This window comes from Capra hircus, chromosome 16 (assembly GCF_001704415.2).
Source record: "Capra hircus breed San Clemente chromosome 16, ASM170441v1, whole genome shotgun sequence".
NCBI lineage: Eukaryota > Metazoa > Chordata > Mammalia > Artiodactyla > Bovidae > Capra > Capra hircus.
Window position 1 is genome coordinate 53818799 of NC_030823.1, and position 13551 is coordinate 53832349.

Consider the following 13551-nt stretch of genomic DNA (forward strand, 5'->3'; position numbering starts at 1 on the left):
TGGAAAATACATGAATGGCTTTCAAACTTAAATTTACAGCTCTATATCCATGCTTTATTTTAGCGTATGGGCTGGCAAACTAAGACAAGCTAGGTGACTGGTTTTTGTTTTGTTTAGCTGTTTCTATAACAAAGTTTTATTGGAATACAGCCTGCCCATCTGTTTACATATTGTCTATGACTGCTTTCACGTTACAACAGCAGAACTGAGAGTTGTGACATGGATAGTAAGACTAATAATTTTAAATATTCACTATTTGGCCTTTAGGAAAAATGCTGACCCCTGCTTTAGCAGGTTTACTAGGACAAGATAACACATGGATTTAAACAGACAAAAACTTAAGCCTGGAAGCAACAGAGCATTAGAAATTGTTGTATATCATCAGCAAGGCAACTCAGGACTATGCATTAAAAGCCTCAAAGTGCCCTAGCTGCAAAATATCCTAAGGTGCAAGATGTACAAAGAATTAACTACAATATATTTTTTGCAGGGTTGTTCGTAATAGTTGATATGTATTCTTCTGTACCTGTAGAAGACTAATGGGTGATATGGATAGACCAAATTAAAAACCAGGAGGGATAGAACAGGGGATATGTGGGTGAAAGAGGCTAAATGCCTGCACACTTAAGGGTATATAGACATCAAAACGTTAACAATGGTTTTAAGGGGAAGAAGGAGATCAAAGCAGAAATTTTCATTTCCTGGACAGATAATTCAGGATATATCTATACAGGATATAACAGATAATTCAACCTTGACTCTATTCTAAAATAAGTTTTATTAACTCCTTTTTGTTGTTTAGTTGTTAGGTTGTGTCCAACTCTTTGTGACCACATGGATTGTAGTGCTCCAGGTTCCTTCTATCCATAGAATTTTCCAGGCAAGAATACTGGAGTGGTGTGTCATTTCCTTCTCCAGGGGATCTTCCAACCCAGGGATCGAACCCAGTGTTTCTCCTGCACTGACAGGGAGGTTCTTTACCATTGAGCCACTAAGGAAGCCCCTTTATTAACTCTCAAATTTAAAAATATTCTTTTCTCAAGGTATACAAAATAATGATATTGTAAAAATCAAATTATATTTATGAGAGTGCTTCTATTATGACTGTATGAGGCTATATGGAAATGTCCCTTTCCTTACCTGAATGTCAACGTAAGGTCCTCAGCTGGAACCTTATTTTGTGGTTCTGGTTGTCCATTTTCTGCTTGCTTACTTGTATTCAATTTGCTTTTCATGTCCAGAGAACACTGGTTCTCCTTTGAAAGAAAAGGAAATAAATTTGATTATCTTCTATTTAATAGTGCTGATGGAGGAGAAACCAGCTATAAGTAATGTAAAGTGACGAACAGAAATCACATGTAGTTCTGTAAAATGACCAAAGAAACAGGCAGATTAAAAGAACAGCAACACAAAAATATAGTGGAGTATGGTCCACTTGCTCATCATCCAAGATGGGCAATAAGGGGGCAATGTCTCATGTTAACACTGGAAAATCTCACAGGAAAACTGATGATTCAGAAAAATCAAGTCAAAGTAAAATCAAGTCAAATGTATCTATAATACATTTTTTGAAAACAGAAAAACAAGTAAGCCCCATGTATTTCCTTTAAAAGAATGTGAAAACTATGCAACAACAACAAAAAGAAATATCAATTACCATGAAATCTGAAGGAATGTTTCAATCACCTAAGATTCAAAATTTACTGAAATGAGTGTTTGTGTACCGTAACATAAATCCTAAGCATATCTGTGGATTCAATTCCACAGGAGAGAATATGCTGATAGCATTTCATTCATAACAAAAAACAGGTCATCAATAACTTAAGGGCTGTGAAACCTAGAAATGTTACTTGGTAATATACCTTTGTATAACATGTGATATGAAAGTCACTCAGTCGTGTCCGAATCTTTGCGATCCCATAGCCTACACAGGCCATGGAATTCTCCAAGCCAGAATACTGGAGTGGGTAGCCTTTCCCTTCGCCAGGGGATCTTCCCAACCCAGGGATCGAACCCAGGTCTCCCACATTACAGGTAGATTCTTTACCAGCTGAGCCACAAGGGAAGCCCAAGAATACTGGATGGGAGCCTATCCCTTCTCGAGCAGATCCTCCTGACTCAGGAATCTAACCGGAGTCTCCTGACATTGCAGGCAGATTCTTTACCAACTGAGCTTCAAGGAAGCCCTTGGATAACATAGCACTGCAAAAAATGCCATCCCCTCTGCTTCCTTAACCAACATGTTTAACAGAAATTTAGTAACTTTCAGATAAGCACCCTGTTTTCCTCGAAACTTTATTATAAATACAGAAAACTAAGACAAAAAAAACACACTCAAACCAATAGATAAATGAGGAGAAAAGTGATAAAATAAGAAGGCAGTCAATTTTCATGACACTCTTTCTAAGTACTAATCACTCATTTTAGCCTTGGGGTGATGATTCTATAGCTCTAGATGATTCTAGAACTCTAGAGTCACAAGTTCAGTGACACAATTACACACAGGTTTCCTTTCACCTTCCCTCTCTCTTTCCACAGTAACACTTACCATACTCAGTTCCCGGGTTCTCTTCCCAATTTCCCTTTCCACCTGGTGCAGCTCCAAGCTCAACTGCTCACTTGAGATCATTCCAGGCCATTTTGGAGGTGGTGGTGGGGGCTGTGACTGGCCTGCCAAGGTGTTCGCCTCCCTCTGCAACACCAGTCTGTTACTAACAGCCTAGTGCATAAAGCCAAGCACATACACGGCTCAACACATTTCACACCAAGCATAGAATGACCAGGCCCGATTCCAGACCACAGCCTTAAGTAGCTTATTACTCACATATATTTGCAATAAAAATGATCCAACTATAAGGCACTGTTTCTTTGAATACCATTTGAATAAAAAAGGAAAAAGATGGGGGATTTAAACTTGGTGAACAGTAATTTAATCTTTGGTTTAAGTCACTCTTCTTTTCTTATTTAAGAGAGAAGTCAACTATAAATGTGGGGGGAAAAATTATAAATGTGCTTTTTTTTTTCTTTTTAACTGAATTTTCTCTGAAATAAATTCTATAATTTCTTTCAATGAAACTTCAATAATGACAAGGACTTTTAACCACAGTGAGTTAAACAATGCTGAAACTTTTTCGAACAGAAAATCAGTCTAGGAAATTTCAACTAAGATAAAAAGCCATGAAATAGCAAGGTAAAGAATTATATTTTATGAAGTTAAAGGTCTAAATCTTTAATAACTAGTTACCTGAAGATAACATAATAAACATAGCATTCTTTTTTCTTACAATAGGAATTAGCAAGAAGTTTTGGACCAATGTAAATAAAGCAATGGAAAAAGGAGACAAACATGAATACTATACAGGTTTATATTTCTAAACTTTATCACTTACATAAGAGTATAAGCCAGAAACATGCTCAAAAACAAGCAAGCAAACACACAAAACATCCTACCTATTGGTCTTGCTAATAAGAAAGTCTAAGACAGAATCAGTTAGAAATTTATTTCCAAAGCAGTGCCTTACATATTACTAAAGATCTTGGTAGAAAAATAAAGACTAACATTCTAAGAGTATGTTTTTCTTCAGAAGAGAGCAATGCATTTATCACTAGAATGTCTAGCTTTTCATATTCAAAGTCTGTGTTCCAATCCAAAGGATAATATAAACAAAACCTAGTCTTCTGATGTGGCACTTAAAGAATTCAAGAATTTTTTGTCTTCTGACATTCTGTTTCTCTTAAGTACTAGACAGCATGGTGGAAAGAACACTGAACTTGGAGTATGAAGACTTGGGTTCATGTTCAATCTCTGTGAAATTCATATCCTTCAACCAAAAAGGGAGGAAAATACCACTTGCCCAATCTATGTGTCAGGAACCCGTATGGGTCAAATAAGATATGTAATAACTTATAAAGTGAAAAAACTATATTAATGAAAGGTATTGTTATTATGTAGAGAATTTTTTTTTAGGTCAAAGTTGTGAGCTTTTACTAAAGATACTGAGGAATAAAAGAAGTGAGAGAAATTTTTTAAATTAAAGAAAATGTGAGAAATTAAAAACAAAATTAAGTTAAAACTATCTATTGATTAAAAAACTATATCGTATACCCTCAACTTAAATGTGTTATCAGGGAATATAAGCTCCTTTTATATATTTTATTTTATATTTTAGATAATCTAGGAAATTAAGATTATCTAAAATATTATAGAGTATAAAAATATAAAAGGAGTTTATATATAATATATAATAACATATAAAACATATAAAATATGTTTTCTATTCTCAGATAACAGAAATTCTAAATTTCCAGAAGTCTGAAAACTTCAAAGTATTAAAATTCTTTGAAAAATGGACACCTATACTAACTCTTAAGAAAAAGACTTTAAAGTTTGAGGTTCATTGAACCTCAAAAGTTCCTCCTTTTAAAATGTCTTTGAGAACGCTTTAAAAACTGGAATTTCTCTAAGCTTGTACCTCTAGTCCACGTAGCTGGGTCTGTTGGCTAATTTGATGGTTTAGCTGCTGTAATTCTAGTCGTAGCTGTTCCCTCTCAGCAGACGGAAGGGGTTTTCCATGACTAGCCACTTCTGATATAGATATTCTCTCCCTTTGGTGGGAAGGAAAATGTGGAATAAATTTTAAATTTTATTAAAAACACTATTGATCAGAAAAACAAAGCAAGTTGAATAATTTTAAAGGTTTGTAAAAGTTACAAGAATGACGTAATACCTCTCACTGAAGTGTCCCTGAGAAGGTATGTTTTGATGAGGAGAATATGGAGAACCTCCCCAGCCACCATGGGTTCCATATGGACCATAATCTGTAAGAGAGTAATTTATAGTGAAATGATGCAATTCATGGATTTGATTCTTTTCAGGTAGTCACAGTCTAAAAGTCAAAGCTATATTCTGTACAGTTATCTTCAAAGATGGCTACCAAAATGGTAATAGGGTATTGATGTTTGTTTTTTCCCCACTAAAATATCAGTCTTTGTAATTTTTCCTCTGGTATGAATTTTAAAAAAGAAAGATGTGTTATTTTAACAAAAACAATGAAACTATTAAAAAACACATAGGTTATCCTCATATACAGACATTTTAGTTTGTACCCCTACAATTCCCCAGGTTATAATTACTTTTCTGCAGGGCTAATTCCACAGAAAACTTTGAAGACTACTGCCCTGAAGATTATGAAGAGCACTGATGGTAAATAGGGAGAAGGTAGTGTTGGCAGTTGTGAATATGAACCCTCTAAAATCTGGTTACCTCTGATTACCTGAAATGTTAATAGATTTTGTCGGAGCTCCCTGAGGTGCCATAGCCTGCACTGGGCCAGCACCCTGATATATCGTTTTGGAAGTTCGAGAAATGGCACCAAACCGAGATACTGTTGGTCGGTCTCCAAATGGGATGAGATCATCATCACTGGTTTCTGCTGCTCTTCTCTGAAGGTCCAATCGCTGGTCTCTCATTCCTTTACTCTCCACATTCTGAGAAAAAATGAAATGAGAAATCCACCCCTAACTTAGATCTCTAACATAATTTCCTCTAGCTCTGTAATAAGGTTAAAATACAGCATAACGTTTTTACTGGTAAAAACTAAAATCATTGGTTGCTTTTAGTTGTCATATAAAACACTACCTTTTGAATCTCTGATTACTCCTTATAATGGTATTTTTTTCTACATCATCAGAAATATTTTTTACATCATTATCCAGTATACATATATACACACACACACACACACATATACACAAATACAAATATATATATGTACACATTCAAATAGATATACATAAACATTCTTTAAAAATATGTGCCAACATAGGCTTTTAAAAGGGATTTCAGTCAGAAAGATAAATAGAAACTGAATTGTCCGACCCTTGCTACTTAAAGTGAAGTGAAAGTCACTTAGTCCTATCTGACTCTTTGTGACCCCAAGGACTTCATAGTCCACGGAATTCTCCAGGCCAGAATACTGGAGTAGGTAGCCATTCCCTTCTCCAGGGGATCTTCCCAACCCAGGTATCGAACACAGGTCTTCCACATTGCAGGCGGATTCTTTACCAGCTGAGCCACCAGGGAAGCCCAAAGTATAGCCCAAAGTCCAGAAGCAACAGCATCACTGTAGAACTCATTAAAAATGCAGAATTTCAGGTCTCATCCCAGTCTTACTGAATTAGAACTTGAACTTTAACAGATCCTTAGGTTAAATTCTAAGGATCAGAATTCACATCCAGATTCATGTTTGAGAAACACTGGGGGAGATTTTTATCCATTTGGGAAATGTTCAACAACATGTAGGTTAGGTTGGACAACATTTTTATTCTTTAGTAATTTATAAAACTCATTTATTTATTTATTTTTATAAAACTCATTTTAATTACTCTCTCTGAAACAAAGGCTTCTATCTACTCTGCCTCCTTATCTCATTCCTGTTCTGAGAGAGGCTGTTTTTTATGGCCTAAAAACAATGTTGCCCTAATCCACTACAGAAAAGCAAAAGGTTCCTTTCTGCTTTTTTCTCCTCTATATTCCTTTCTTTCTCTTTCTTCTTTTTTTATTGCCTGGCATCTAATCATATTCATGCTATAGATGCCACTTCACTCATTTACAGTTATACTGGCATCTAAGTCTTGCTTTTCTATTACCAAGAACTGGTCTTCTCTCAACCTGCTGGACAAGTCTTTCTCTTTGAAAATCTACATCTAACAACCCAGGGAATCTTTCTTAGAATTAATAAGGTAAATGGCTTAAGAATAATAGTAAAAAAAAAAGTCAAGGCATACTTTTAACTCATCAACACTACTCCTAAACATAAATTTCATGCATGTAAACAAGGAAACATAGGCAAGAATGTTTACTGTAGCACTGTAGGTAATAAAAGATCAAAAACAGCCTAAAAATATCAACATGAAAATGAATAAACAATTATATTTATTTATTGTATATCAGTTATCATAAATGGTATCTGATAAAAGAAGTGAAAATGAATGAATTTGGACTGGATATAAATTTGGATACATCTCAAAAACAATGCTGAAAGAAAACATAAGCTGAAATTTATAATATGTATAAGGTCTATAAATATTCAAAACAAAATTGTTTGTAAGTCGAATAAAAGTATCCATGAAATAAACTCTCAATTCAGCATAGGATTTACCTTAACTCCAGGGAAGGAGAGAAGCAGAAAATGAGGTTAGGGACGTATAGAAAGTCGGATTTAATTACTTAGGTAAAGTTTTATTTCTTTAAAGGATAAAGAAGCAATTAAGATAAAATAGTCATATATTTTAAGCTTGAGTATGAGATCCACTGGTGTTACACTACTTTTTGTTAAAAAATAAAATGAGTTTAGTGTAATACATTTCAGTATACCACAGCTTATTTGAAGCTAAGTAACTATAATTGTGACACAAAAACTAGTGTTGTTCACTAATTCAACTTTATTGTTTAAACTTAAGAGTTAAGAATTACAAAAGAAATTTTAAAAAGTTTTAAATATAATTCAATCACACAGTATAGAATTATGGCTTAGCTGTTACACATACCATCATTTCCACACTCCCTGCTGCCACAACATCTTTAGGTTTTGCATCTTTGGTTCCAATGTAGGAGCCAATAGTGTCACATGACCAGGGTGAATACTGGCTATAATCATTTCCTTTGTATTTCCCAGCTACCTTCAAGTCTTCATCCAAAAACTAGGGATAGAAAAAAGAAAAAGGAAACAAAATAGGAAACAGGCCTATGAGTATCGACACAGAGAAAGCAGGAATTTCTCTAGAACATCATGCTAAAGCAACAAAATAATGGTTATTTGATTTGTGTCACAATAGAAGAGTTTTGTTGACTATGAAAAATATAAAACAAACAAAAACTGATGTTGAGCCATTACATTTTGTTAACACAAGGTCAAAAAGAAGTATCTCAAAATCTTTCAAAGAATCAAATTAGGATTTTTGAAGCAATTTGCTCATCCTCTTTCTCAACAGATTAAGTTAACATTTAAGCAAATAAGCACTAGGCCCTGGTTTTGCTAGACTCTTTTTAATGTTTCTTTCAATAATATTTCAGGTAAGCAAGAGCACTAAACACTCTTTAAAATGTAATCTTAAATGTTCTATGTAAGTACATGATGACATAATGACTTTTTCCCTGAAATCTCTTCAATAGCAACAACTCTATCTTGAATAAAATCTGGTTCTTATGTTGATTCAATGAAGTGAAGATTCCAAATTTTCTTTTCTTAAGATGAGCTCTGAAGTTATATAATAACCAAATAGGTATTCTAAGTCTGATGTATTTTTACTTACATTCACATTTGTGTAACCTTTTACAGCCTTCTAAGTGCTTACACTATCTCGTATGTTCTTCAAGTCCAGGTGAGACAACATGGGTGATCTGAACAAGGTTATACCAGTATAAGGAGTGCTAGGACACTACTAAATTGCCTTCACTTTATCACAGATGTACATACTGGCATACTAACACTCCAGGGGGATACTGGTACATTTAAATGACTCTATGCTTCCCCTATACTGAAAAAAAATAAAACAAAAAATTCTATTTTCTGAGTCATCATTCTGGTCTTCTGCAATGGCAGAAGGATCTGCTGTTGATAAATACCACACATTTTCAAGCACAACTCCTGTTTCCATTGTGTATAACCTCTTTCCATTTTTTTTGGTCCTACTTCTATTTTAAAAATTCCATCTTTTTTACATGTCTCCTCCACATACAAATTTTGTATAAAACAGCTCGTTTTTTAACATGACCTACTAACAAGACCATTTTCCGCCTCCAACAGCAAGACATGCAGGATAATTGGTTAAGTAAAAACAAAAACCAAAAATATGCAAAACACAAAACCTGAAGATGTAATTACTAAATAATCCTATTAAAAATTATGATACATTAGTTCATGTATAGAAAAGTCGAAATACATATTAAAAAGTTGAAATATATAATAAACTGACAATGATACAGAAAATGAGATTTTGGAGAAATTTCTATGTTACATTATTTTCATAATGTATCAGTTTAGTGTAACTATATGCTGGGTTGTAATAATGAGAACTGAAGTTTAATTATATAGCTTTGTTATGTTGGTAATGAGACAAATTCTAAAGTTCCTTAACAATCACACATTATTATTTTTTAGAAATTAAAAAAAATACAAATAGTTATAATTTACTGAATGCCCACTATGTGCCAGATGCCTTATGTCACATTTAATTTTCACCACAGCACTATGAGGTAGGTTTTGATTTGCTTAATTTACAAATAGAGAAACCTGAGCCTCAAGGTTAAGGAAAGCTAAGTAACTTACAAAAGATCTGAGCCACAAAACTGAGCTTGACAGATAAGTGTATTTCATTCTAAAACTGGCTCACTTTTCATGGTGTCATATTGCTTTCCATATTTTTCAAAAAATGGTATGGCATAACAAAGCTCATGGATGTCTCTAATAGTCAGTTTTTGAAAAAATATCATGTCATGTTTAACCTTTACAAGTAAAATTATATTAAGAGAAGATGTTACAGCTTTACTAATTAACCTAACCTACATTACTGTGGAAAATTCATCCAGTGTTTAGATAGGAAAGCTAGATACTGTGAACTATCTTTAGTAATTTTACTTTCATACATCCCAAAGTTTACTGTTTATTATATGCAATATGGTATACTTTACTTTTCAACTTTCATTGCTTAGAAATACTGTTTAGAATTATAATTCTACACATAAAACATGTAAGACATTTTCCTTACATAATATAAACTGCATCCATACGAAAAAAATCTATTTGACTTAAAATGGCTATACACACTGAGCTGAGGCAGTATGTGTAACAACAAGCCAAAATAAATACATAAGATCAACAAAGCAAAAAGATAGCTTTCTGAAAAGATGATAAATCCCTAGTAAGACTAACCAAGGAAAAAAATTATTACTAACATGCTGCTGCTGCTGCTGCGTCACTTCAGTCCTGTCCGCCTCTGTGCGACCCCATAGATGGCGGCAGCCCACCGGGCTCCCCCGTCCCTGGGATTCTTTAGGCAAGAACACTGGAGTGGGTTGCCATTTCCTTTTCCAATGCATGAAAGTGAAAAGTCAAAGTGAAGTTGCTCAGTTGTGTCCGACTCTTAGCGACCCCATGGAGTGCAGCCTACTAGGCTCCTCTGTCCATGGGATTTTCCAGGCAAGAGTAATGGAGTGGGGTGCCATTGACATTAAAAAGATAGTAAGATAATACTCATAATAACTTTTAGCATTGTCTTGAAATTATTATTACTCTCTAATTTATTCAATAGTTTATTCTAGCAACTCTATTTCAGCGTTTTTCTGCCTTTCACTACTTATATTAGCCTGTCTCTTGTACTTGAATCAATCTTATCATCCTACTGTTTTCCTCGCTATTGAGTTTAACAAAACTTTGACATGTCTCAGTTATAAAAATAGTCTAAAACTAGGAATACAGGGAAACTTTATTAACCTGATAAAGATTATCTAGAAAAAGCTGACAGCAAATATCATAATGGTAAACTGTTAGAAGTTTCATTTGCTCAAAGACCAGAAATAAGAAAACCTATCATCATTTCTCTTTCTAATATTACACTGGAGGATCTAGCTTACATAATAAGAAAAAGAAAATACTTAAGAATAGAAAAGGAGAAAGCAAAATGGTCACCATTCACAGAGAACACAAAAATCCAAAATAATCCACTAACAAATACTAGAATTAATGGGGAAATCTACCAAAGCTGCTGAACACAAGGATCAAAATTCATAAAAATCTACTTAATTTCTCTGTAATAAGAACAAAGAGAATATGAAACTTCAAAAAGGATTCCATTTAAAACATCTTCAAAAACATTAGTTTTCTAGGAATAAGTTTAATGAAAGATGTGAAAGACACTGAAAACCATACAAGGTAGGACATTATTGAGAGAAATTAAAGAATATTCAAGAAAATGGAGAGTATACCATGTTCTTGGAGACTCACTACTGGAAAGATGTTACTTCTCTCCAAATAGATCTAAAGCAACAATGTCCAGTGAAAAATATAACTGACCCACATATATAACCTAAAAATTTTTAATAGGCACATTAAAAAATAAAAACATAAAATTAATTTTAACATTTAATAATCCAAAATGAAAAGGGAGCTTTTCTGGTAGCTCAGACAGTAAAGAATTTGCCTGTAACACAGGAGACCCAGGTTCAATCCCTGGGAGGGGAAGATCCCCTGGAGAAGAGGTTAAATTGTTAAATAATTTTAACAATACATTTTGTTTAACTTAATAATCCAAAGTAGTATAATTTTAACATGTAATTAATATATATTATTTATAATCATAATTATTATATAGACTATATAAATTAATACAAATGTATTACTGAAATATTTTTGAGGGGGTACTAAATCTTCAAACCCAATATATGTTTTATGCTTATAGCACCAGAGAACTCAGATTAGCCTTATTTTAGGTATCATTATCCACATGTGGCTAGTGGTTAGTATACTGGGTTGTGCAGATCCAGAGATTTGATGTAATCCTAATAAAAACTGCAGCAGATGTTTCTGTGGACAACCACATGCTGATTCTAAAGTATGTTTGGAATTTCCAAGGACAAAGAACAGCAAAGATAAACCTGAAGACCAAAACTGGAAAACATATATCACCACATGAAGACCGTGTGGTGTTGGTAGAAGGACAGAGAAATAGATCAATGAAATTGAAACATAAACGGTCACCTGATTGTGACCAGATTATGATATTATATACAAAAATCAATTCTAGATGGATTACAGATCAAAATGTGAAATAATAAACCTTTCAAAAGAAAACAGAAAAATATCTTCATAATCTTGGGAAGGGTGAAGATTACTTAAACCGCTGATAAAGGAAAATTTGATAAATAAGACTAAAAAGCCACAGGCTTACCTCCTCCTGATGGAAGGTAGGAGGCAATGTTGGTGAAGGTGCAAAAGGAGGTGGAGAGATAACCTTCCTTTCTTCTAGCTGTGCCATTATTTCCTTTCGTCTTCGATGTAGCTCATCTAGACTAGGATGGGGCTGGGGAGGAGGCGGAAGCCGACTGTACGGAGGCTCCTGAAAGTGAAAAGATGAGTACAAATTGAAAAAGAATTTCAGGACACATTGATTCACTTAGCACATATTTTGAATAACTAGCCTGTATACTCATCTGCTGTGATTCATGGGGTCGCAAAGAGTCGGACACAACTGAGCGACTGAACTGAACTGATACTCATCTTAACATCTGGAAATAGCAAGACTTAATAAAACAAAACAAAACCCCTAAAAGTTCTCAGGACTTCCCAAAGACCTAAATGTAAGTTTCTTTTTCTTGGTCAGAGACCATACTTTCTAAATGAATCTAGAAATGTTAATAAAATCATCTAACATTTTCAAAAACTAAGATGGGTTAGTGGGAGTGGGGCAGTAATTTATTTCCCTTTTAATAGCAAAAAAATAAATAAAACCTAAACCTATGAAGATTATGAAAAGGTGACAAAAGATGCTTTCTTTTAAAAGAATTAACTGATCAAAGGGTTATTACCATGATAAAAGGTTAAACAAAAAAAAATCACTGTAAGCAACAGTCTAATTAAATCTACATTAATAATAATAAAAAGAACTCAGCATACTCTGTTGTATGAAGGTCTGATCTGAGTTGGGTGTGGAGCCACTGGATAGTAACCTTCCATTTGTTGGTATCTTTCTCTGGGTTCTGGTACATAGGGTGGCACTGCTGCAGGTGGAATCTCAATGGGTATAGGACTTTCTCGGAAAATCTCCTCTCTTGCATAAGACTGAGCAGGGTATACTCGACGGCCATCATAGTGTGGTGGGTACATAGGTGGGTACTGTTGTGGCTGTGTGCCATACTGTGAGTTTACTACACGATCTTGGAGGTATGGCGGATAATGATCCAAGTAGGGAGCACCTGGTTCAGGAGCAGATGGTGGAGGTCGGACAAAACGGGACACACACTGTGGTGGTGGTGGATAGTACATACCTGTACAATACAAAAGAGCAACCAAAAGCAACAATCAGCCAATCTATTTTTCTATGTAAGACTTTTCTTTTTAAAATATTTCAACAGCAAAGAATAAAAAAATCCACTCATTTTTTAGATGTTTTCCCCTCTGCATAGGTATGTAGTCAGGCTAGACTTATGAAAAATATCAAGCAAAAATTCTCCTTCCAAATTATTGAAAACATCAATCTACTCACAGTCTACAACAGTAAACTGGCTCGCTCAATTCTCTGATCATCTTTCTGGTGTGCCTAATATACTGCAAACACTGGAAAGCAAAAAAACTATTTTCCTGAAGCTTAGGTTCCACAAATCTTTCATTTGCTTAAGTTTAGAATGTGAGACTGAGTTAACTGGAAAGAGATATGGCCCTCAAAAGATCCATTCTGCTGGTATAGATAGATAGAGTGGCTAACTGCATAACTCCAGAGTTCTTTTTTTTGGCCATGCTGAAAGGCACGTAGGCTCTAGTTCCCCAACCAGGGACT

The 13551-nt window shown here is 34.4% G+C and overlaps 1 protein-coding gene across 3 annotated transcripts in view; it reads right to left on the reverse strand.

Moving 5' to 3' along the window:
* Positions 1-13551, reverse strand: part of RC3H1 (ring finger and CCCH-type domains 1) — a 73878-nt gene that overhangs the window by 7449 nt on the left and 52878 nt on the right. For 2 of the 3 annotated variants that reach the window (XM_018060616.1, XM_018060615.1), the window contains exons 12-19: positions 12672-13042; positions 11947-12114; positions 7549-7701; positions 5274-5487; positions 4728-4818; positions 4473-4605; positions 2549-2719; positions 1141-1256 (exon numbers count right to left, since the gene is read on the reverse strand). In XM_018060616.1, the coding sequence (XP_017916105.1) occupies positions 1141-1256; positions 2549-2719; positions 4473-4605; positions 4728-4818; positions 5274-5487; positions 7549-7701; positions 11947-12114; positions 12672-13042 (1417 nt within the window). The remainder of the gene's footprint in view (positions 1-1140; positions 1257-2548; positions 2720-4472; positions 4606-4727; positions 4819-5273; positions 5488-7548; positions 7702-11946; positions 12115-12671; positions 13043-13551) is intronic. The other variant, XM_005690899.3, reaches the window with a different exon arrangement.